This window comes from Astatotilapia calliptera, chromosome 10 (assembly GCF_964374335.1).
Source record: "Astatotilapia calliptera chromosome 10, fAstCal68.1, whole genome shotgun sequence".
Lineage (NCBI taxonomy): Eukaryota > Metazoa > Chordata > Actinopteri > Cichliformes > Cichlidae > Astatotilapia > Astatotilapia calliptera.
Genome location: NC_137431.1, coordinates 32,349,653 through 32,376,419, shown reverse-complemented (window position 1 = coordinate 32,376,419; position 26,767 = coordinate 32,349,653). Strand labels below are relative to the sequence as shown.

General features: G+C 41.4%; 2 protein-coding genes and 1 long non-coding RNA gene across 5 annotated transcripts in view; 1 reads left to right on the top strand and 2 right to left on the bottom strand.

Moving 5' to 3' along the window:
- Window positions 1-26,767, bottom strand: part of LOC113031085 (rho GTPase-activating protein 7) — a 122,545-nt gene that overhangs the window by 75,708 nt on the left and 20,070 nt on the right. The window lies entirely within an intron of this gene.
- LOC145431485 (uncharacterized) lies at window positions 682-25,563 on the top strand. The gene is made up of 3 exons (XR_013911804.1): window positions 682-809; window positions 24,066-24,191; window positions 25,469-25,563. It is a non-coding gene; the product is annotated as an uncharacterized LOC145431485 (long non-coding RNA).
- LOC145431484 (uncharacterized) lies at window positions 4,964-20,310 on the bottom strand. Of its 2 annotated transcripts, none has more exons than XM_080307342.1 (25): window positions 20,122-20,310; window positions 19,307-19,427; window positions 19,063-19,225; window positions 18,758-18,950; window positions 17,112-17,213; window positions 16,177-16,248; window positions 15,907-16,008; window positions 14,968-15,039; window positions 14,698-14,799; window positions 13,763-13,834; window positions 13,493-13,594; window positions 12,554-12,625; window positions 12,284-12,385; window positions 11,341-11,412; window positions 11,071-11,172; window positions 10,132-10,203; window positions 9,862-9,963; window positions 8,921-8,992; window positions 8,651-8,752; window positions 7,712-7,783; window positions 7,442-7,543; window positions 7,122-7,227; window positions 6,159-6,317; window positions 6,024-6,080; window positions 4,964-5,591 (listed from the first exon to the last, which is right to left on the bottom strand). In XM_080307342.1, exons 1-25 carry the CDS (start codon window positions 20,158-20,160, stop codon window positions 5,344-5,346), a joined length of 2,580 nt encoding a protein of 859 aa, XP_080163468.1. In that variant the 5' UTR covers window positions 20,161-20,310; the 3' UTR covers window positions 4,964-5,343. The 2 variants fall into 2 exon arrangements, with proteins under 2 accessions (XP_080163468.1, XP_080163469.1); XM_080307343.1 differs by having other exon boundaries at window positions 6,024-6,077.

The window sequence follows — 26,767 nt, the reverse complement described above, 5'->3', positions numbered from 1 at the left end:
TGCCTAACCCTGACTCTGATCCCCAGGCAGCGAGCTCCCTCAGAGCTCCATCTCAGACACAAACAGATTGTTTTTCAGCCTCCTGCCTCGTCTCAGCTGCATCCTCCTCGTCATTTCCATCCCCGCGGTGATGAACGAGGTTTGAAGGGCCCGTGGCACAATGTAATGAGAATTACGGCGGCGAATGGCCTCCGTGAACCCGACGTCCCCTCGGGTGACCTCGTCTGCTTCACCTCTTTGTTATTAGTGAGGAGCAGAGCAGTCGTGCAGAAAAGTCGGTGTTACATCACATATGTCAGTTTGTTGTTGTTAATTAAATAAAGCTTTTTTGATTTTGCATCACAGCGTTCGGGTTCACTGCTGATCGCCTCGGTTACAGTTGTAGGCAGACTGTTGGGCAGCACGCAGCTCTACACAAAGCAGACAGAGCTGCAGTGACAAAGTAGTCCTGGTGCATCACTGAGACTCATCCAACCGCACAAAGCTATCCATCAGGCCAAATGACTGAAGAGAAGCAGCCAGGCCACAGCAGAGTCCTCCAGCAGCACGTCTGGCATTGGCGGCGAAGGCGTTGCTGCCCTGGCTGGCTCGGAGATCCGCTGGAGCCGTGACAGAGTGAGACATAACAATACCAGAAAGAAGAATAGTACTGCCGCTTCAAGCAAGAGACTCTCACAAATCCGCCAGAGAGAGGACGGCTAAATAATCAGTATGATTTTTCTGGTGTGCAATGGTTGGACCGACCGTGGAGGAAGGAGGGAGCAGGACACTTCCTGTTACTGTTTTTAGGATGTGAAAGAAAATGTGCAGTAAGTTCACATGGCAGCAACTCATTGCACTTAGGCATGCAGACATGATCATAACGCTGTGTCACAAATCTGCAGGAGCTGTGTGATGTCGTCATGACAACATGGACCAAAACCTCTGAGCAATGATTAAGTGAAGCATTTCTGAAGGAAAAACCCAACCCAGTACTAGCAAGGTGTACTCTGAAGAGTTTAAAGGCTGTACTTATAACCATCAGTATTTGTGAGCTCTGTTGGTTAATTCAATTTGTCAAAAGCATCAAGAGAGAAGAACTGAAAACACAGCTGTGGCTTTTGGAAGCCATCTTAGCTACTTTGCTCTCATTAGCATGTTTATTGCTCGCTAACCAAGCTCGCTAGCTAAAGTCAGTTTTGATTCCAAAAAGCTTCAGAATTCCTTCAGAAACCAACAGTTAATGCATCTTTTATTCACAGCTGGTGGTTTATTTCCTCTTAGCTCAGAAAACATTTGTTTAGTCTTAGGAGGGCCCGTTATATATCGATAATACGTAACCATGGCAGTTTACTTATAGGACAAAAGCTCTCCTCTCGCTGTGCTGGAATGTTAATTGAGGACACTAATTTGTTTCTGCAGCTGGTTTTCTTTCACTCACTCTTGTTGTTCATCTTCTTGTCGGCTGGATGCAGAACAACTGCGAGAAGCCATCTTCGATTCACTTTAAAAACACACTACCGCTGGGCAGAGGCCAGCTCAGTTTGGTAGTCTTCCATTACTCGCTAATGATGATGATGATGACAATCAGAACTTGGCTCTAACAGATGGTGGGCTACATTTAGGGTAATTTTGTATTCAATTTTCTCATCCATAACAGGAGAAGCTGCACACATTTTGAGACAACAATGACAGCGATGACACGGATGATTAGGGTGGGCATTATAAGGATGGCTGCATCCTTACGGTCGTGCAAATGGCTCGTAGCTGTGAAGTTTAATAATTGCTTTGTTATAAATTTTCATGCCAGCAACCAGTTATTGTAATTGTGGACGTCTCGTGGAGTAAAATTATAAATCAGTCTTCCCCAAGAAGGCTAACGAGTCTCTGAAATCAATCCGGGATGAGCTTTTAGTTGTGACCTCGCAGAACAGAGCAAAGTTATTCACCATGTAAATGATGAGATGCTCGTTTCCACACTGGCTGATGCAGTGAAAGGTGGACAAACAAAATTGGAGCAGCTGGGTGGAGTTTGTGAGCTTTTAAAAACTTTGAATCAGAAGTGAAAACACCAGAAAACATTAAAATTAAAAAAATCTCATAGAAGTGGCCCGAATATGCTTTCCCTTATTGTCACAGATATACAGTTGCAGTGGTGGATGCTCATATTTCGATGATTAAAAGTTCAAAAAAAAGAAACCGGCATTTGTACAAACTCAAACTTTTGTCAGAAACATTCACTTTCAGGCGTTTTTCTACTCTTGGATCTGTATGATGTCACAGATTCCATATATCCCTAATATGGTCATCCCAGCCCCAGAAACCCCACCCACCTGCTGTTCAACCAATCATAAGAAAGTGGCATTAAAGTGGGGGGTGTGGCCTAAACATGCCTGTTTGCTGTATGGAAGAGATTTGTCTCAACCTGTTACAGATGTTTCTTTTGTGAAACCACTTAATGTTAGGGCTGAGTATTGACACCAGTGTCAGTACTGGATTAATACTAGAGAATAGAAAGTGGATTTTGTATTTTATGGTTTATTTGCAGCATTTTTGAGATGTTTTGTCTTGTAAAGACTTCCTGGTAAAACAAAGGTAATAAATTAGAAAAATAAAATGCACCCAGTGTTTTCCTTAGATGGAAAAGATGGCCGAATGGGCAAAATTATAAAGTACTGGAAATTCCAGTGATTGTTCAAACAAACGCTTCCACAGGGAGAAATGTGCAAACTGAACAGCTTAATGTGGAGACATAAATATTCTGCTCAATAGCTGATTGACTACACATGAGAGATCCTCTCCTCAGGATATCAAACATTTGCATTAACCTCAGTAAAAAAAACATATTTGTCTCTGGACGTGGATGGAGGAGGCTTTTAATTGCTGCCGAATTTCTCACCTCCTCCAAACACACTTAAACTTAATTTTGGCTCTCAAAAGGGAGAAGAGTTAAGTAATGAAGCGCCACAACGATTGCTCATCTTCAGCCTGCTCTTCACGTCCCCGGAGTCTCACATTTAGCCAACTAACTGCAAATGGAAAGAGAGCTAACTGCAAATTGAATGTCGCCTGACGGAGGGGTTCGGTGTGAGGGACGGTAGCCGAGAGTCGCAGGTTGACTTCCACCAAAAAAAGAGAGAAGTTGCTGGAGCAGCATCTTTTTTTTAAGTTCATGATGTGGGAATAATCTGCAGGGGAGGGGTGAGGGTGTGCATCAGCTAGAGATCCTGATTTTCCTTTTTTCATGTGGCTCAGAGGGTTCAGGAGAGATGAGTCTGCAACAAAGCTCTGCAGTACTGAGTGTGAGTGTGTTTTGTGTTTCCATACACAGCCTGGCAGATATGGAGCCTCTTGGCTGGATCCTCACCCTCTCAACTCTTTTTACTCAATCCACATCTCAATCCCTGCAGGCCTGCTGTTGCTAACCACAACCAAACACACTCCAAAACAAACCCATAAAACAATATCAGATCATTAGCCCACACACACACACACACACACACACACACACACACACACACACACACACACACACACACACTCGGCTCAGCTGAACATCTTGTTTTGTTTTAAATAAAGTTGTCATGAAGTTTCACTCTCCACCGTCGGCTCAGTGGGAGAAAGCAGCAAATTAGTGATGTGGGGCGCTCCGGGGGTCCTCGAGGGACTCCTCAGGGTGCCCACTTAAAAATATGGAACAGCTCAGTTGTTTCCTGCTTGTTTCCAGCTTTTCCAGCTGAAGAAAAGAGTAAACAGTGCTTTTCCTAAAATAGCAGGAACACCTTGCACAGCAAAAGGAAAAACATGGAAGTCAAACTACGAGGCTCCTGTGATCCTCACATCTGGAGTCAAGGAGGTTAACAGCTGTGTGAGACTGAGACTGAAGTATTTAAACACTATTAAGGCTGTAGACGTGTTTAAAGGTGGAAATTTTCACATGGGAGTCTATGGAGATTGCAGCACGATCAGACAGTCAGAAATGCAGATGATGCGTCACTGGACCTGGTTTTAACTTCCCACATCCCTCCCTTCCTCTCCTCTCCTTTCCTTTTGTCTGAGCCTCCTCTCCACTCGCTGAGGGGAACAGCGCCGCTGCTGCATCTCCACTTTATCAGCAGCGGCCACATTCACGCCGCACGAAGATGAATCGTTGGAGGGGTTCGCAGCCACCCGGACGAGCTGCTGGAGCCAGGAACGCAGCGGGGGGACGAGTAATCCTCAGCCGGTGGTATCGCAGGACTCCAAAAAAATACACAACAACAGAAACATGAAAAAGCAAAAAGGAAAACAGAGCAACCGGATCGGGATTAATGTTGGAGCCACTCTGCCAAGTTTACGACTGCATTCATGAGAGAATAAAAGAAACGTCCACTTCCTGTTCTGGCTGCTTCCTCTGCGGCTGCTGTAATCCTGCTCTGTCTTCAGGAGAGACGAGACAAATAAAACCCAGCACCTTTGGTTTGCTTTCATCCATTAGCACAAATAATCTGCTGGCTGAATTACACTGATTTGGCACAGCAGTCACACAGTTGTTCGCAATAAAGCAAAGCAGATCAAATGTGAAATGGCACTAATGCAGGGATGCATGTTTGCACACACACACACACACACACACACACACACACACACACACACATACGGGTCTATGTGGTATGGCGGGACTATACTACGTCAATCCGCCCGGTGGTGGTTTAAGTGGACTACCCTTTTGAAAGGACTTAGAGCCAAGGGAGCGAGGTTAAAGTGTTCGAAAAAATCTGAAAAAAATTTGGGTCACTTCAGACCTCATACACTCCCTATAGAAGTCTAGATACACTGATACACACCAACCAGACTCTATTGTGTTTTCTGGAGACATTGTCCACTTGACAACAATGTGTTTTATGAGGTCCAAAAAAAGCAATATTGGGTCTTTAAAGGGACAATGATGTAATATGTAAATAGCTCATCATTACCATGAATACACATCTGACAGGACACAGGATTACTGGAACATCATTTTATTAGTGTTCTTGGATCTGAACATTAATTTTAACCATAAATAAAAAAAGAAATCTATGGACAAAAATGCCCACGCTTCCCACAGAAATATAAAAATATAGAAAACAGAAAAATTAAAAACATTTAAAATGAATTTTAATAGTTTAAAGGTAAATATTAAGGGGAGAAAATATGCATTTATAATTTTTTATTTTAAATATAACCCGTCAAAAAAAACCCTAAATAAATTAAATGTAAAAATTATGAAATACAAACTACTTCTGTATTTAACAAGAACTTTTTTTTCTTTAAACAGAACATCAGTGTTAACAACAATTGGCAATCTGACCAAGATGTAAAACCACAGCTCTCTAAACAGTTATTTTAGTTCATTTTTTTCTGCCTTTTTGCAGTTAATCCTCTGTTTCTTACAAAATCTCTTATGTTTTGAACTGTTCTTCCTGCCAACACCGGATCTTCTACCAATTTGCAATGACTGCATTCATTTTTGGTGGCTAGTTTCCCTTCGTTTATGTGGTCTTTCAAATGCCTCATCACTGCAGCAACCTCAGCCTTGGACCACATGTTTTTGGGAGCTCTTCGGGAATTGTGGGATTGAGCAGCATTTTTCTCTGGAAGATATATAAAGTAGTAGTAGTTAAAACAAACAAAAAACCAAACAAAAAAAACAAAAAACATTTGCTTGTTAAAAGAATGGATGCTACCCTGTACTAACTTCTGAAATGTGTTGCTACCATCAATATCAAAACGAGCTAAAATTCTGTTTGAAAATTTATCAAATTTCTAAAATGAGACAACATTTAGTGTTCCGCTGTGAATAAAAGACTGAATAAAAAGTTGAATAAAAGTCTCTTGATGCATGCTCAATCATCCAGGTAAGTAAATCCCAAAACGTTGATTCTGTTAATCTGGACGTAGCGTTTTCAGTGGGAGAAACATTTTGTCACTCATCCAAGTGACTTTTTGCCACCACTCTGCAGTTTGCCATATGTTGCAAAGTGATGAAACAATAATAAGCTTCGAGAACCAACTGCACCCCTTACCTTCAGAGGGAGCAGCAGTCTCACTTGCTGCAGGCATTGTGAGTAGTCCTTCATCTGCTGATTACACAATTTGATTAAGTTTTAATATTTGTAACAAACATTTTATCCACAGAAACCAAGCTAGTGGTAACTTACCACAATCTACAGTGTCTTGGGGCTGCGCTGTGTTTGTGGAATCAGCTACTGCATGTACAGGCTCACTGGTGCCACACGCCGACATTGTGAGTGATGTGTCATCATCATCTGATTCACTCTCACTGTCCTTTGTTTCAGCATCACTTAATGCAATTTCATCTGAGAAATTGTGGGGGAAAAAAACCCAAAAAAACCAAACACATACAACCCCCCCAAAAACCTCACATTAACAACGAGATATGACAAAAAACAGAGCAAATACTGGAAATTATAGTACATAGTTTTACTATTTAAGGCCTGCTGCTGGGTTGTTGCCCTCCTATGGCCTACTCCACATCCAGGTAGCACCTCCATGCTCTGGACACTACACTAACAGACACAGCAAACCTTCTTGCCACAGCTCACATTGATGTGCTACGCTAGATGAGCTGCACTACCTGAGCCACTTGTGTGGGTTGTAGACTGTCTCATGCTACCACTAAAATGAAATCACCACCAGCATTCAAAAGTGACCATAACATCAGCCAGAAAGAATAAGTGCTGAGAAGTGGTCTGTGGTCACCACCTGCAGAACCAGTCCTTTATTATGGTGAATTGACTATAATTTCCACTTGTTGTCTACTCTATTTGCAAAACAGCATGTGAAACTGGTTGTCAGTGTTACTTCCTAAGTGAACAGTTTGATATAACAGAAGTGTGACTGACTTGGAGTAACATCGCATCGTTTAAGTGTTCCCTTTATTATTTTGAGCAGTTTATGTTATGGAATGGGGAATTGAGGACAATCCCAAGTATACCATTTTTACAAGGTCCTGCACCAATGAGGTAATACTACATTTCTTTAATTAGACGTGACCACCCATTAATTAAAAAGGGAGCAGTGTTCATTTCAGCTAGTCTTAACTTGTTGAACTCCATTAATGCTTTTTACTATATAATGTACCTATTCACTAAATGTCTCACCTTTGCACTTATAGCCAAGCCACTTGAGGGAGGAAACCAGTCCCACACACTGAATGCACTTGTCCAAAGATGATATTGTTGTGCACACCAGACGATGATTGTGACACTGTTAGCAAAATATTGCAACATTTATTTGTTTTGGACAGTTGGAAAGGTGAGGTGTTTTCAATTCAGTTGCAGATATCAACTAATAAACTTCATCCATGTAAATCACATCACACCCAGGTGACTGCCAAACACACACACACACACAGCATCCATAAGGAATGATGATAGATTAAATTATTAGTTCATTAAGTGGTACACTGGATTATATTTACCCTTTCAGGCTCTGGATGTTTCAGGTCCAGATCATTGTTTGGAAAGCTGTTTGGTTGCGGCTTTAGGCAGCTCACAGTCTTCTGAATCTGGCTGGTCTCAGTCTTCGTGTGTAACAGATAGAGAATGAAGACAAAAGAACAGTAATCTGACAGTTACTAAAAATGCATCACTCAAGAGGATGAATAGACCATTTCACTATTGGCAAATAGCGTAAGGTACACATCGTGCATGAGAAACATTCATTAAAATCTGTCCTAGGTCAATGTTACCTCTTCAAAATCTTGCACTGAAGAAGAATGCATGGCTTCTGAGTCTTGCTGAGGCATTTCTTCATCAAGATCCTGCAACAAAGAAAAGATGGCACAAAGATTAGACCAAGTGCTCTTCTTGCAACTGTACTGGGCAGGCCTGTGCTTCTGTTTTTAATTTGCATGTGTGTGTGTGGGGGGGGGCCTTTCCACTCAAGAAATGTTTTCTTCTGAAAAAAATACTGGCTACAATAGTTAACAACTGATTCCTTTGCAATCATCCATCCTCTTCCACTTATCCTTATCAGGATTGTGGGGTAGCAGTTTTGGGGCCTATACCAGCTACCATAGGGCAGTACAACCTGGACAGATCACCAGTCTAACATGGAAGGACAAGCATTTGCATTCACACCAAAGGGCAGTTTTGAATCACCAGTTAACCTAACCCCATAAGCTACATCTTTGGACTGTGGGAAGAAGCCAGAGTACACAGCCAGAGAGAGCCCATGCACTAAAGCAGTAAAAAGTGCCTAAAACAACTTAAGAAGTTGTATAGTACTATCTATCTTAATGTTCAAGCCTGAGTTTCAAAAAATTTCAACATAGAAACAAAGCACATGCAGTCAGTTCTGCATGCTGTAGGTCAAACTGTCAAGACATACGAGAAGACCCCTCCTAAAACCAGAGTGATGTCACCATGAAGCAAACTTTGACGGAGTCCCCCAATAACAGTGTGGTCCTCCTAAGTCACATTTGGGTGGTTAACACACACACACACACACACACTCAGATGTTATCCAGACTTGCACTTTGAAACAATGAAAAGGACCTACAAGCCACGGTCCATGTAAATCACATCACACCCAGGTGACTGCCAAACACACACACACACAGCATCCATAAAGAATGATGATAGATTAAATTATTAGTTCATTAAGTGGTACACTGGATTATATTTACCCTTTCAGGCTCTGGATGTTTCAGGTCCAGATCATTGTTTGGAAAGCTGTTTGGTTGCGGCTTTAGGCAGCTCACAGTCTTCTGAATCTGGCTGGTCTCAGTCTTCGTGTGTAACAGATAGAGAATGAAGACAAAAGAACAGTAATCTGACAGTTACTAAAAATGCATCACTCAAGAGGATGAATAGACCATTTCACTATTGGCAAATAGCGTAAGGTACACATCGTGCATGAGAAACATTCATTAAAATCTGTCCTAGGTCAATGTTACCTCTTCAAAATCTTGCACTGAAGAAGAATGCATGGCTTCTGAGTCTTGCTGAGGCATTTCTTCATCAAGATCCTGCAACAAAGAAAAGATGGCACAAAGATTAGACCAAGTGCTCTTCTTGCAACTGTACTGGGCAGGCCTGTGCTTCTGTTTTTAATTTGCATGTGTGTGTGTGGGGGGGGGCCTTTCCACTCAAGAAATGTTTTCTTCTGAAAAAAATACTGGCTACAATAGTTAACAACTGATTCCTTTGCAATCATCCATCCTCTTCCACTTATCCTTATCAGGATTGTGGGGTAGCAGTTTTGGGGCCTATACCAGCTACCATAGGGCAGTACAACCTGGACAGATCACCAGTCTAACATGGAAGGACAAGCATTTGCATTCACACCAAAGGGCAGTTTTGAATCACCAGTTAACCTAACCCCATAAGCTACATCTTTGGACTGTGGGAAGAAGCCAGAGTACACAGCCAGAGAGAGCCCATGCACTAAAGCAGTAAAAAGTGCCTAAAACAACTTAAGAAGTTGTATAGTACTATCTATCTTAATGTTCAAGCCTGAGTTTCAAAAAATTTCAACATAGAAACAAAGCACATGCAGTCAGTTCTGCATGCTGTAGGTCAAACTGTCAAGACATACGAGAAGACCCCTCCTAAAACCAGAGTGATGTCACCATGAAGCAAACTTTGACGGAGTCCCCCAATAACAGTGTGGTCCTCCTAAGTCACATTTGGGTGGTTAACACACACACACACACACACACACTCAGATGTTATCCAGACTTGCACTTTGAAACAATGAAAAGGACCCACAAGCCACGGTCCATGTAAATCACATCACACCCAGGTGACTGCCAAACACACACACACACAGCATCCATAAAGAATGATGATAGATTAAATTATTAGTTCATTAAGTGGTACACTGGATTATATTTACCCTTTCAGGCTCTGGATGTTTCAGGTCCAGATCATTGTTTGGAAAGCTGTTTGGTTGCGGCTTTAGGCAGCTCACAGTCTTCTGAATCTGGCTGGTCTCAGTCTTCGTGTGTAACAGATAGAGAATGAAGACAAAAGAACAGTAATCTGACAGTTACTAAAAATGCATCACTCAAGAGGATGAATAGACCATTTCACTATTGGCAAATAGCGTAAGGTACACATCGTGCATGAGAAACATTCATTAAAATCTGTCCTAGGTCAATGTTACCTCTTCAAAATCTTGCACTGAAGAAGAATGCATGGCTTCTGAGTCTTGCTGAGGCATTTCTTCATCAAGATCCTGCAACAAAGAAAAGATGGCACAAAGATTAGACCAAGTGCTCTTCTTGCAACTGTACTGGGCAGGCCTGTGCTTCTGTTTTTAATTTGCATGTGTGTGTGTGGGGGGGGGCCTTTCCACTCAAGAAATGTTTTCTTCTGAAAAAAATACTGGCTACAATAGTTAACAACTGATTCCTTTGCAATCATCCATCCTCTTCCACTTATCCTTATCAGGATTGTGGGGTAGCAGTTTTGGGGCCTATACCAGCTACCATAGGGCAGTACAACCTGGACAGATCACCAGTCTAACATGGAAGGACAAGCATTTGCATTCACACCAAAGGGCAGTTTTGAATCACCAGTTAACCTAACCCCATAAGCTACATCTTTGGACTGTGGGAAGAAGCCAGAGTACACAGCCAGAGAGAGCCCATGCACTAAAGCAGTAAAAAGTGCCTAAAACAACTTAAGAAGTTGTATAGTACTATCTATCTTAATGTTCAAGCCTGAGTTTCAAAAAATTTCAACATAGAAACAAAGCACATGCAGTCAGTTCTGCATGCTGTAGGTCAAACTGTCAAGACATACGAGAAGACCCCTCCTAAAACCAGAGTGATGTCACCATGAAGCAAACTTTGACGGAGTCCCCCAATAACAGTGTGGTCCTCCTAAGTCACATTTGGGTGGTTAACACACACACACACACACACACTCAGATGTTATCCAGACTTGCACTTTGAAACAATGAAAAGGACCTACAAGCCACGGTCCATGTAAATCACATCACACCCAGGTGACTGCCAAACACACACACACACAGCATCCATAAAGAATGATGATAGATTAAATTATTAGTTCATTAAGTGGTACACTGGATTATATTTACCCTTTCAGGCTCTGGATGTTTCAGGTCCAGATCATTGTTTGGAAAGCTGTTTGGTTGCGGCTTTAGGCAGCTCACAGTCTTCTGAATCTGGCTGGTCTCAGTCTTCGTGTGTAACAGATAGAGAATGAAGACAAAAGAACAGTAATCTGACAGTTACTAAAAATGCATCACTCAAGAGGATGAATAGACCATTTCACTATTGGCAAATAGCGTAAGGTACACATCGTGCATGAGAAACATTCATTAAAATCTGTCCTAGGTCAATGTTACCTCTTCAAAATCTTGCACTGAAGAAGAATGCATGGCTTCTGAGTCTTGCTGAGGCATTTCTTCATCAAGATCCTGCAACAAAGAAAAGATGGCACAAAGATTAGACCAAGTGCTCTTCTTGCAACTGTACTGGGCAGGCCTGTGCTTCTGTTTTTAATTTGCATGTGTGTGTGTGGGGGGGGGCCTTTCCACTCAAGAAATGTTTTCTTCTGAAAAAAATACTGGCTACAATAGTTAACAACTGATTCCTTTGCAATCATCCATCCTCTTCCACTTATCCTTATCAGGATTGTGGGGTAGCAGTTTTGGGGCCTATACCAGCTACCATAGGGCAGTACAACCTGGACAGATCACCAGTCTAACATGGAAGGACAAGCATTTGCATTCACACCAAAGGGCAGTTTTGAATCACCAGTTAACCTAACCCCATAAGCTACATCTTTGGACTGTGGGAAGAAGCCAGAGTACACAGCCAGAGAGAGCCCATGCACTAAAGCAGTAAAAAGTGCCTAAAACAACTTAAGAAGTTGTATAGTACTATCTATCTTAATGTTCAAGCCTGAGTTTCAAAAAATTTCAACATAGAAACAAAGCACATGCAGTCAGTTCTGCATGCTGTAGGTCAAACTGTCAAGACATACGAGAAGACCCCTCCTAAAACCAGAGTGATGTCACCATGAAGCAAACTTTGACGGAGTCCCCCAATAACAGTGTGGTCCTCCTAAGTCACATTTGGGTGGTTAACACACACACACACACACACACACACTCAGATGTTATCCAGACTTGCACTTTGAAACAATGAAAAGGACCCACAAGCCACAGTCCATGTAAATCACATCACACCCAGGTGACTGCCAAACACACACACACACAGCATCCATAAAGAATGATGATAGATTAAATTATTAGTTCATTAAGTGGTACACTGGATTATATTTACCCTTTCAGGCTCTGGATGTTTCAGGTCCAGATCATTGTTTGGAAAGCTGTTTGGTTGCGGCTTTAGGCAGCTCACAGTCTTCTGAATCTGGCTGGTCTCAGTCTTCGTGTGTAACAGATAGAGAATGAAGACAAAAGAACAGTAATCTGACAGTTACTAAAAATGCATCACTCAAGAGGATGAATAGACCATTTCACTATTGGCAAATAGCGTAAGGTACACATCGTGCATGAGAAACATTCATTAAAATCTGTCCTAGGTCAATGTTACCTCTTCAAAATCTTGCACTGAAGAAGAATGCATGGCTTCTGAGTCTTGCTGAGGCATTTCTTCATCAAGATCCTGCAACAAAGAAAAGATGGCACAAAGATTAGACCAAGTGCTCTTCTTGCAACTGTACTGGGCAGGCCTGTGCTTCTGTTTTTAATTTGCATGTGTGTGTGTGGGGGGGGGCCTTTCCACTCAAGAAATGTTTTCTTCTGAAAAAAATACTGGCTACAATAGTTAACAACTGATTCCTTTGCAATCATCCATCCTCTTCCACTTATCCTTATCAGGATTGTGGGGTAGCAGTTTTGGGGCCTATACCAGCTACCATAGGGCAGTACAACCTGGACAGATCACCAGTCTAACATGGAAGGACAAGCATTTGCATTCACACCAAAGGGCAGTTTTGAATCACCAGTTAACCTAACCCCATAAGCTACATCTTTGGACTGTGGGAAGAAGCCAGAGTACACAGCCAGAGAGAGCCCATGCACTAAAGCAGTAAAAAGTGCCTAAAACAACTTAAGAAGTTGTATAGTACTATCTATCTTAATGTTCAAGCCTGAGTTTCAAAAAATTTCAACATAGAAACAAAGCACATGCAGTCAGTTCTGCATGCTGTAGGTCAAACTGTCAAGACATACGAGAAGACCCCTCCTAAAACCAGAGTGATGTCACCATGAAGCAAACTTTGACGGAGTCCCCCAATAACAGTGTGGTCCTCCTAAGTCACATTTGGGTGGTTAACACACACACACACACACACACTCAGATGTTATCCAGACTTGCACTTTGAAACAATGAAAAGGACCTACAAGCCACGGTCCATGTAAATCACATCACACCCAGGTGACTGCCAAACACACACACACACAGCATCCATAAAGAATGATGATAGATTAAATTATTAGTTCATTAAGTGGTACACTGGATTATATTTACCCTTTCAGGCTCTGGATGTTTCAGGTCCAGATCATTGTTTGGAAAGCTGTTTGGTTGCGGCTTTAGGCAGCTCACAGTCTTCTGAATCTGGCTGGTCTCAGTCTTCGTGTGTAACAGATAGAGAATGAAGACAAAAGAACAGTAATCTGACAGTTACTAAAAATGCATCACTCAAGAGGATGAATAGACCATTTCACTATTGGCAAATAGCGTAAGGTACACATCGTGCATGAGAAACATTCATTAAAATCTGTCCTAGGTCAATGTTACCTCTTCAAAATCTTGCACTGAAGAAGAATGCATGGCTTCTGAGTCTTGCTGAGGCATTTCTTCATCAAGATCCTGCAACAAAGAAAAGATGGCACAAAGATTAGACCAAGTGCTCTTCTTGCAACTGTACTGGGCAGGCCTGTGCTTCTGTTTTTAATTTGCATGTGTGTGTGTGTGGGGGGGCCTTTCCACTCAAGAAATGTTTTCTTCTGAAAAAAATACTGGCTACAATAGTTAACAACTGATTCCTTTGCAATCATCCATCCTCTTCCACTTATCCTTATCAGGATTGTGGGGTAGCAGTTTTGGGGCCTATACCAGCTACCATAGGGCAGTACAACCTGGACAGATCACCAGTCTAACATGGAAGGACAAGCATTTGCATTCACACCAAAGGGCAGTTTTGAATCACCAGTTAACCTAACCCCATAAGCTACATCTTTGGACTGTGGGAAGAAGCCAGAGTACACAGCCAGAGAGAGCCCATGCACTAAAGCAGTAAAAAGTGCCTAAAACAACTTAAGAAGTTGTATAGTACTATCTATCTTAATGTTCAAGCCTGAGTTTCAAAAAATTTCAACATAGAAACAAAGCACATGCAGTCAGTTCTGCATGCTGTAGGTCAAACTGTCAAGACATACGAGAAGACCCCTCCTAAAACCAGAGTGATGTCACCATGAAGCAAACTTTGACGGAGTCCCCCAATAACAGTGTGGTCCTCCTAAGTCACATTTGGGTGGTTAACACACACACACACACACTCAGATGTTATCCAGACTTGCACTTTGAAACAATGAAAAGGACCTACAAGCCACGGTCCATGTAAATCACATCACACCCAGGTGACTGCCAAACACACACACACACAGCATCCATAAAGAATGATGATAGATTAAATTATTAGTTCATTAAGTGGTACACTGGATTATATTTACCCTTTCAGGCTCTGGATGTTTCAGGTCCAGATCATTGTTTGGAAAGCTGTTTGGTTGCGGCTTTAGGCAGCTCACAGTCTTCTGAATCTGGCTGGTCTCAGTCTTCGTGTGTAACAGATAGAGAATGAAGACAAAAGAACAGTAATCTGACAGTTACTAAAAATGCATCACTCAAGAGGATGAATAGACCATTTCACTATTGGCAAATAGCGTAAGGTACACATCGTGCATGAGAAACATTCATTAAAATCTGTCCTAGGTCAATGTTACCTCTTCAAAATCTTGCACTGAAGAAGAATGCATGGCTTCTGAGTCTTGCTGAGGCATTTCTTCATCAAGATCCTGCAACAAAGAAAAGATGGCACAAAGATTAGACCAAGTGCTCTTCTTGCAACTGTACTGGGCAGGCCTGTGCTTCTGTTTTTAATTTGCATGTGTGTGTGTGTGGGGGGGCCTTTCCACTCAAGAAATGTTTTCTTCTGAAAAAAATACTGGCTACAATAGTTAACAACTGATTCCTTTGCAATCATCCATCCTCTTCCACTTATCCTTATCAGGATTGTGGGGTAGCAGTTTTGGGGCCTATACCAGCTACCATAGGGCAGTACAACCTGGACAGATCACCAGTCTAACATGGAAGGACAAGCATTTGCATTCACACCAAAGGGCAGTTTTGAATCACCAGTTAACCTAACCCCATAAGCTACATCTTTGGACTGTGGGAAGAAGCCAGAGTACACAGCCAGAGAGAGCCCATGCACTAAAGCAGTAAAAAGTGCCTAAAACAACTTAAGAAGTTGTATAGTACTATCTATCTTAATGTTCAAGCCTGAGTTTCAAAAAATTTCAACATAGAAACAAAGCACATGCAGTCAGTTCTGCATGCTGTAGGTCAAACTGTCAAGACATACGAGAAGACCCCTCCTAAAACCAGAGTGATGTCACCATGAAGCAAACTTTGACGGAGTCCCCCAATAACAGTGTGGTCCTCCTAAGTCACATTTGGGTGGTTAACACACACACACACACACACACTCAGATGTTATCCAGACTTGCACTTTGAAACAATGAAAAGGACCTACAAGCCACGGTCCATGTAAATCACATCACACCCAGGTGACTGCCAAACACACACACACACAGCATCCATAAAGAATGATGATAGATTAAATTATTAGTTCATTAAGTGGTACACTGGATTATATTTACCCTTTCAGGCTCTGGATGTTTCAGGTCCAGATCATTGTTTGGAAAGCTGTTTGGTTGCGGCTTTAGGCAGCTCACAGTCTTCTGAATCTGGCTGGTCTCAGTCTTCGTGTGTAACAGATAGAGAATGAAGACAAAAGAACAGTAATCTGACAGTTACTAAAAATGCATCACTCAAGAGGATGAATAGACCATTTCACTATTGGCAAATAGCGTAAGGTACACATCGTGCATGAGAAACATTCATTAAAATCTGTCCTAGGTCAATGTTACCTCTTCAAAATCTTGCACTGAAGAAGAATGCATGGCTTCTGAGTCTTGCTGAGGCATTTCTTCATCAAGATCCTGCAACAAAGAAAAGATGGCACAAAGATTAGACCAAGTGCTCTTCTTGCAACTGTACTGGGCAGGCCTGTGCTTCTGTTTTTAATTTGCATGTGTGTGTGTGGGGGGGGGCCTTTCCACTCAAGAAATGTTTTCTTCTGAAAAAAATACTGGCTACAATAGTTAACAACTGATTCCTTTGCAATCATCCATCCTCTTCCACTTATCCTTATCAGGATTGTGGGGTAGCAGTTTTGGGGCCTATACCAGCTACCATAGGGCAGTACAACCTGGACAGATCACCAGTCTAACATGGAAGGACAAGCATTTGCATTCACACCAAAGGGCAGTTTTGAATCACCAGTTAACCTAACCCCATAAGCTACATCTTTGGACTGTGGGAAGAAGCCAGAGTACACAGCCAGAGAGAGCCCATGCACTAAAGCAGTAAAAAGTGCCTAAAACAACTTAAGAAGTTGTATAGTACTATCTATCTTAATGTTCAAGCCTGAGTTTCAAAAAATTTCAACATAGAAACAAAGCACATGCAGTCAGTTCTGCATGCTGTAGGTCAAACTGTCAAGACATACGAGAAGACCCCTCCTAAAACCAGAGTGATGTCACCATGAAGCAAACTTTGACGGAGTCCCCCAATAACAGTGTGGTCCTCCTAAGTCACATTTGGGTGGTTAACACACACACACACACACTCAGATGTTATCCAGACTTGCACTTTGAAACAATGAAAAGGACCTACAAGCCACGGTCCATGTAAATCACATCACACCCAGGTGACTGCCAAACACACACACACACAGCATCCATAAAGAATGATGATAGATTAAATTATTAGTTCATTAAGTGGTACACTGGATTATATTTACCCTTTCAGGCTCTGGATGTTTCAGGTCCAGATCATTGTTTGGAAAGCTGTTTGGTTGCGGCTTTAGGCAGCTCACAGTCTTCTGAATCTGGCTGGTCTCAGTCTTCGTGTGTAACAGATAGAGAATGAAGACAAAAGAACAGTAATCTGACAGTTACTAAAAATGCATCACTCAAGAGGATGAATAGACCATTTCACTATTGGCAAATAGCGTAAGGTACACATCGTGCATGAGAAACATTCATTAAAATCAGATCATTGTTTGGAAAGCTGTTTGGTTGCGGCTTTAGGCAGCTCACAGTCTTCTGAATCTGGCTGGTCTCCGTCTTCGTGTGTAACAGATAGAAAATGAATATACAGTGCATTTTTGAAGAGGCTTTTGAAACATTAAATAAACTGTATGAGAAAGATAAGTTTCAAGCTATTGTCTTTAAAATATTCACTGTCATGTATAGAGAATTTAAGGCCCTATGATTAAGAGACAAATAGTCAGTGTGATTTCTTTATTTTTTAAGCCATTGCTAAAGGAGTAAAACAATCACCTGTAGCAGCAACGAACTGTCACTAGGGCCCATTTATCTTCGAGGGACAAAATTTAAAATGAATCTAACTAAAGAGGCTACACAGCAAAATCTCCAGTGTTAAATTAACACTAGAGAGTGTCTATATGGGTCCACACAACACTGTTGAGTGTTGAATTAACACTTTTGACAGTGTTATATGTTTAAAAGTAACCTAGTCAGTTTTGAAGATTAACAAAGACTAACACTGAGCAGTGCTGATTTTCTAACACTGGAATATTTCTAACATTTTGAGTTATTTTCCAGTGTTAGAAAATCAGCACTGCTCAGTGTTAGCCATTGTTAATCTTCAAAACCGACTAGGTTACTTTTAAACATATAACACTGTCAAAAGTGTTAATTTAACACTCAACAGTGTTGTATTTAACACTCAGAGGTGTGGACCCTTATAGACACTCTCCAGTGTTAATTTAACACTGGAGATTTTGCTGTGTAGAATCACATTAAACATCAATCACTGTTAAAATTTAGAAACCGAAAGCCATTTTTTATTTCTGCATACCTGCTGATATTTTTTTAGTGCTTTTAGAGGGCTTTGATGTGGCAGCCATCACAATTGCCTGTTTTCCATTAGTACCTACCCCTGTTTTTCCAGTAGGTTATAGTACCATGTAGTTTTTCAGTAACTACTGCACCAAGGTTCCAAGTGATCCAAAGTGATCAGAAAATTTGACATAGACTGAATGCCACCAGGTGGCTGGTCAATGGTGTCACTCGATAAGTTATGAGTGCGCCTCCTTCGTGAAAATCCAAGCCATCATTTTTGAAACTCTGAAATGTTTGAAATAGCGACCAAAATTAACAGCGTGATCCCTGAATTGAACACTAAAGTATAGACTGAGCAGCAGGCATTTTGTCACCTTGACGTCCATGCTTGCTGTGGCATTTATATCACTGGATGCTCGGCTGCATTGCTATAGTTACCCCAGGCACAGTAGGTGATACTCAATTTCAGTGAAAAACTAGATGCCCTAAGTCACGTTAAGCCAATTTGAGTAGGTACAAATGTAAAAATGGCTTAGGGTATGCAATTTATCAGTTCCAAAAAGTACAATTGTAGAAATACCTTGCATCTCCAGAGCCAATCCGAGTCACCATAATTATAGTCTATTTCTTCACCTGGACTTATGTCTCTGCTTGCAAATAAGCATAGATGGGGCTTTCCATTGATATTTAATATTTTCATCTTAGCACTTGTCAACGACAACCACATCAGTCCAAGTCTGCCTAATGACCCATCTTCTTGAGATGCATCCACACTGTGGGGTTAGGCAAAAAAGTATTAGCTTAACTAGTTAGGAAGCTTTTTTTCATAAATCAAAAGCAATGTGTAATTTAATCTTAATCAAACTACACTGATATAATACGCACCACCAGAGTTTTCCATCAAACTTGAATTCAAACATGAACACCTTCAGGCTGTCATGATAAACTCTGTGTCTCCGCTCACATTCTTCTTTTGTTATGAGTTTACCTCTGTATTCCAAAAGAAAGTCTCCTTTTTGGAATGGAACAGTCGTGAAAATGCCCCGACCTGAATTGCAGAGGCATACCAAGTGAGTGACAAAAGACAGTGACAAACTCCAAATCTAATCCAAACTAAAGACCAACTTACCTTTGAAGGCATTTATGTAGTGGATATCAAGTCCCAGTTTGTCCCTTCCAGCAGAAACATGACAGACTGCATCCTCCCGTGGAGGAATGAGTCTCCTTCGCATGTTCTCCTGTACGATTGGCTGTATTACCAAAGCATATAAAGTATTACGATTATCGTCATCATTGTCATCATCATCAGTAGTAGCAGAACTAGCAGTAGTGTAGTTTACAGCATAAACACAGCTGACTTATTCATAGTGCTAATTTATGCCTTCTTTTAAAATGTTAAAGGCCTAGTACTCAAAATGGCGACATGTGACATTTCTGTAATGGCGACTGCAGAGAGTGATACAAGTACTGAGAAAGCTTAGGCATCAAAACTGTAAGAAGTTTTTTCTTCAGGCATATAAATAAATACACGACTAAATACACTTATACCCTTGCTTTTATTTTAGGGCTGTCAGCAGAATGGACAGACATTGGACAAACTGCCCGAAATTAGCTAACAGCGACATCAGGGATTTTGACTCAGACTGCGCTGGTTTAATTGTTAATCGCGTTAGTCGCGATGTCGGCATTAACACGTTTAAGCCACAATAATGCTTTAACACCGAGTAAATCCTAACACGGGTTAGCCCGCTTTATCGCGTTGACGCGGTTAGTCGTCAGCCCTATTTTATTTACTCAATGACAAACGCTGGGGCCGTTTTACTTCTTCAAAGACTCACTAACAGTCCATAAAGCATAAATTAAACCAGTTTAATATAGGCCTGTGCACCTATAATTTCATATAGTATTAAAGTCATGGTGCATTTTACATTAAAAAAGGCTTACCTTTGTGTTTTTAATCCGTCTTCGTATTGCCGTCGACATACACTTGTTAAAGGGCACGCGCGCGAAAGTTGTGGCGCCGTTTCCTGTAGGTACCGCCTATATATATAGCCTACCAATCACAATGACTTCCGGCCGTGTGTATTGAAAATGTGTATTAAATTGCAGTACCTACACACATCCACTCTAACTCGAAACGTCGCTGTGCAATACACTGGAATACACAAAAATCAGGTGAGGGGTATAGGTGGACTTTTAAGAAAATCAGAAAATCTTTTAATTATAGTTTAATAAATGAATTTACACTACAGTTTAAGCAAATACAGGTCAAAAGATAAATAATGACCTCATAAGAAGTAGAAAAAATTATTATTTAGACACTTAAAAATGCATTTACAAGTCATGTTTTAGGGGGACACATGAATACACAGCAAAAAGTCGAAATGTCCCCGGAGCCCAGGTACAGCGCAGGTCAAATGTCAATCCATACCACATAGACGCACTCACACACACACACACACACACACACACTGTGTTTTCATCTTTGTGGGGACATCTAATTGACATAATGCCGCGTACCCTAATCCTAACCATTAAATGAATGCCTAACCCTTAGCCTAAACCTAACCATAACCTAATTGTAACCCTGACACTAAAACCACATTTTGAGCTTGAAAAATGCCTTCAAACTCGTGGGGACCAAGATTTTGTCTCCATAAGGGCTGTTGGTCCCCACAAGCATAGTAAACTTCCAATCTTTGGTCCCCACAAAGATATATAAACACACACTCTCTCTCACACACACCTGGGAGGAGGTGTTTACCTACATTACAACACCCAGAGATGCACATTACCACAAAAAATGACCAAAAGCTTCCATATCTGATAAGAAAGTCAGTTAAGTACCTTAAACCTGTATTCTGCTCAGTGAGCAGCAGGGGGCGCATCATCTGAATTCAGATTGTATGTGTGGAAATATGACCCTACTTCTTTACGAGCTCAGAAAACACTTTGCTGACGACTTTGTGGTCTCAGTCACTGGTTTCGTGTGATTTTGAATGCAACATGATATTTATTTAGTAAATTCTGGTCTCCATTAGGGCAAAAAAGAAAAGTAGAGCAGACATCGATGCAAAGCTTGTGAAAACCCGGCAAACAAAAACATTTTTGATGTTGATGAATGAAAGTTTCACGTTGAAAATCTTCACTGACATTAAATGATGACAAAGTTCTCGCGCTCGGGGACGGCGGCTTTCTGTCTGGAGGCACAGCTGGGCTCAGACAGCCTGACTGCATCCTCCAGGTAAATGAGCACCTCACAACCCCGCTCAGCAACTCTGACAAATCGACTGTCGCCATCAAAGTAAACTCATTATCGAAGACGGATGATTCGTGGCGATGGAGTTGTAAAACAGCAGGTTTGGGATTAAGAGGGGAACGTAATAGAGAAAAATCATCATCTGTCTTCTTTAACATGAAGAAATGAACACTGAGCTAAAGCCGGGAAACATTGGGGAAGAATAATCCTTTTTATGGGTCCATGTGTTTTAAAGAAGACTCACTATTCTTATATTGCACTGTTACGATGACATGTGCTTTAAAATATGCCCAAAGTTTCAAATAAGTGACTCGGTGAATATCCAAGTCAGATCCAGGACAGAAACACTCAGTTTCTGTCAGTTTTTTCTACTCTTGCGTCTGCATGATGTCAGAGAGAGGATATCTCCAATATATTGCTGTGAGAAATCACTGGGCCCCCCTTTCTGAACTTATAGTCGTTATTTAAATAATTATATGAGCTAAGAAACCAAGAAAAAAACCTGAGAAATCAGGAGTGGGGCAAATACTTTTTCACAGCACAGCCAATATGATGAAAACTGAGCACAGAGATCTGAACACTGTTTGATTTTGTTGGTAGATCTGAGCACTTCTGCAGGGGGGATTTTAGAAATATTTTATTTTTAATCACTCCATAAATCAGAAAACTGTCAAACTCCAGAAAAATCGGTTTGGGCCATTTTTGTAGGTATAAAATGTTCTCTAAATCTGGCCATGCCTTCAGAATATAGATGAGAAAGTAACTGGAAAGTTTGGTGATTTAAAGCACTGTGGGAGAGCATTTCATTTAATAAAAAATCCATAGACTTATCTCGGAAACTATTATTGTTATTATTTTTTAAATATTTTAAAATGTATTATTCCAAAAAGATGCACTAATTAGGATCAGTTTATAATTACCAAACAGTCTGATGCTGGTTCATGAAGCAGTAATGAGATTCAATTTATTTATTTACGGTGACCATGTAGGGTCAAGTGAATAAAGCTTAGTGATTGGTCCTCGACCATCTGACTGTTCACTTGAGGAAAATGTGTACTCCCTAACGGTTAGCCAAAGACCTCATTTTGATTGCTTTGGCTTAGCAGATTGCCGCGGTTGTTAGTAGTTTGCATCGAAGAGGCTGACTTGTCTACGAATGCTTTTCCGATACTCTCTAAGCGGTAGTGAAAAATAAGTGTGTCATGAATTGGAAACTGTCACTAGTTTTACTTTGAAGGTGCCGTTTCTGGTTTGCGTCATGCTTTTTCAGGCTTTACTAATGCTCTCCAAGTATTTGCAGACAAGTTGGCATTTTCCATGCAAACAACAGGCAACTGCACCAATCTGCTTGTGGTTGTTTGTGGTGGAGAATCCTCTTTGGGTCCAATTTCACTCAGCAACTTCCTGCAACCACTCGCCAGCTGGTCGAGAGTGCACATTTTTCTCTAGCCTCGTAAATCTTAGTTTTCGTGGATGTCTGGACATTAAACTTTAATGCAGCACCCAGGAGAACAGCCACACATCACTTTCTTGGAGCTGAACAAATCAGGACCATTTTTAATTCTCAGCTGTGTCACAGTGTTTGTACTTTAGGAACTTCACGAATATTTGGACCCATAAATGGCAAATGAGCTCAGTCTTAGCAAGCGGATAGACCCATTCCCCCCTTAAAAAAGCAAAAGCAAAAGAAAAGAGCCCATATATCCCGTGGACACCTCTGAAAAACAGCTGCATACGGAGGCAGTCACCCTTCGGCTGAGAAATGATGCAGGCTAACACTTTTGTTTTGAAGTCTCCAGGTTCAGCGGGAGCTTTAGTCCAAACACAAATCCGACCAGAGATGTTCATCTTTGTCCGACAGCACAACTCCTTTTAGGGCCATAAGGCTTCTGGCTGTTTGACGTGAGACTCGAGCAGAGAAGTTATTTTACAACAGAGTTACTTGTCACATAGCCAATCCTATAACACACACAGTCCCACACACTCCATCAGACACACAATGAATATAGATGCTTGTTTACCGTTTCTGAAAACCATTTAGCATCTGTTCATCTGTTTGTGGTTTCCGAGTGAAGCTATAAAAGCAAACAAAGTTCTGTCCTGTGATGATGTGAATGACAACGATACAGGCAGGTAGAAGATACAGAGCCACCAAAGCACCAGTCAGCCGCCATTAGAGATCCTTCTCTGGGGGACTGCAACTTTAGCTCCACGGCTAAATGTGCATGTGAAATGCGCGGAAAACAAGAGGGACTGTTTGCAAGAACAGTGCTTTATGGAAATTATCATGTTTGCAGCACATATGGATGCTCAGATGACTAAAGTCACCACTGAGTTTATATTAAAGGATGCACACATTACTCAAAATACAACATATGAATCAACAGTAAAGCTTCTAGTGAGGGTATTCAGGGCTAACACAGTGACACAAGTCAAACATTCAATTATATTATTACTGATGTCACTCAGGTGCTGGCAGATCGATACTCACTAATAAAAAAGTAACAAAATCATTTAAAAATTTATAAGCATTTGAAGCAAATGCAACTTTTTTATAATGGTGACATTTTTGATTTACTACTTCTGCTCCAGACTGAAATACCTCATGAAATGTCCATTGCATTCCAAGAAATCACGGCAAAGCTGAAGGAAATTTTCACCTGCGGCGTCTAAGAGCGGCAGGATCCATACGAGCGTCCTCCAAATGACAAAACTGTGTGGATTTCCTCCCACAGCAACAATGATCTCACTAAAGGTACTTTACTGATACAGAACCCCGAGTTTGTCCCAATGACTCTATCAGAGTGTGGATGAGTGAATGATTCTTTCAGTAAGAAAGCAAATAGATAAGAAAAGTGCCTGACTTTGAGCCTGGCTCAGGAGTTCTTCCTCCCTGTTGACACCAAGTGTTGCTCGCCTTGTTGTGAACTAGTGCAAGCAATAGCATGTTACTATTTAGCTCAAAATAGAGGCCTGCCAGAATGGCTATTGACAAAAAAAACATCTGGAGCAGATGTATAGGGTGTAACTAAAGTACAAAGCCAAAGTAAATGATGACAGCTTTTAATGGGAAATGTTTTGCTACGATAGTTTACAGTTTTTCTTGAACTTCCTGAAGCACCTTATTTGTCATACTGATAAGGTATGACTAATGTCTGCAGACAGACACAGGCAGACAGTCATTAATTCCTAAAACACTGGAGTGAAGAGGGAAATCATGGAGCGCAGTATGAGCGCAGATGACAGCTCCTACTAAAAATCAACATGTTTGAATAGTCGCTCCTGAAGTGCAAATTAATAACTGACGTTTCAGTGATAGCGCTTTTCATTTTCACTCAATATTCTTCATCGCCAGCGTTGAGTCTTACATTCTCCTGATGCTCTGTGATAACTGCGTACGTGCAGGTAAAACCCGGATTAAACATCACCGCAGCTGTGTTTGAGAGGCATCCTGACAGATTCACGCAGTGTAAACACGTAAAGCGCAGCGGCGGAGAGACGTGTATCAGTGGGCAGGAACAACCACCGAGTTAAACACTCTCACTTCACTACACATTTACTACGCATGAATACATGTATGAACTGCAGCCCCACTGCTGCATACTTAATCGTTGTTTCCCCCTGGTGTGAAAGTGGAAAGAATAGCAAGAGAACATTTGAAATGTCAAATGACTGACAGCGATAGCACACAGAGAATCATTTTGTGCACATAATGAGCAGAAGTAATGCCACAATGTCTAAGTATCCTTTCAGCCTGAATAAGAAACACAGCCACATTTTTATGCTTTAAGCATGATGCTGAAGCTTTCATCCAAAGACTGAGTCTGGCAGCAGAAAATAGGTTAAAATACATTACTGATGGGCCAGTCAACGATCAACTCCCTAAACACACAGTTTATATATTTGTTTTCAGTATATTAAAGCCCAGTCTGAAATATACTGACAGTAATATGTTTATTGTTTTCATTATTTTGAGTAGAAACTACCAAGACTGAATCATATCTGTTATTAACCTCTGTCTCTCTTCCACAGCATGTCTTTATCCTGTCTTCCTTCTCTCTCCCCAACCGGTCGCAGCAGATGGCCCCGCCCCTCCCTGAGCCTGGTTCTGCCGGAGGTTTCTTCCTGTTAAAAGGGAGTTTTTCCTTCCCACTGTTGCCAAAGTGCTTGCTCATAGGGGGTCATATGATTGTTGGGTTTTTCTCTGTATCTATGAAGCGCCTTGAGGCGACTTTTGTTGTGATTTGGCGCTATATAAATAAAATTGAATTGAACTGAGAATTCAGATGCAAGACTACTGAGGGAGAGCGATCTGACAGTCCACCTGAGAGCTGCCTCATTCTGGCATCTATTTTCCAGTTTGTCAACCTCATGCCCATCTTAAGATGATGGCAGAGGCCACCTGGTGGGAGGCAACCTGTCTCCAACGATCACAGTCTGACTCGGACTGACTGCAACCACCCTCAGACCGTTTGACAGACGCATATATTATATAGCCAACATAGTTTGATCAGTCTGATGAGCATAACCGATGAACACTTAAACGCTGTCCTGCAGCAACCATGGCCCGATTTGTGGAGGAATTTCTGTGTTAAACCTGTGAGCTTCTAGCTCAGGGGTAGGCAACTCCAGGCCTCGAGTGCCGGTGTCCTGCAGGTTTTAGATCCCACCCTGGGTTAACACACCTGAATCAAATGATTAGTTCATTACCAGACCTCTGGAGAACTTCAAGAAATGCTGAGGAGTCATTTAGCCCTTTAAATCAGCTGTGATGGATCATGGACACATCTAAAACCTCCAGGACACCGGCACTCGAGGCCTGGAGTTGCCTACCCCTGTTCTAGCTGCACTCAAATCTAAGTAGTTCATGAATTTCTGCTTAATGTAAAGTACATAAATGTCAACAGATTTCAACAAATGCACAGCAACACGTCTGTGATACAGTTAATTGCCATATTATCACAAACAGAGTGCATGCAACTGCTAACCTGATCACATTACATTGCAGAGTGACGGCAGACTGAATGCATTTTGATTCGTCTTGATGAACCAATGTCGGTTTAAAGGCCACAACATTTGAACAGTTGCAAAATTGTAAATGCATTGCACCCTATTGCACTAATTTTGGTCATGCTGTGGTCTCCAACCACTGTTTTCTCTGGTGTGACTGTAGCGTTGCCTCTCTGCTGAATCCCTCATCCTGCAGGTGGAGTCCAACTCCATCACCTTGGTTTGCGTGGTTAAACACCAGCTGCAGTCTAAGGCAGAGGAGTTTAAGACAGTCGGATGGACAGAATTTACATCAAAAACTCAAATATGTGATATTACAGG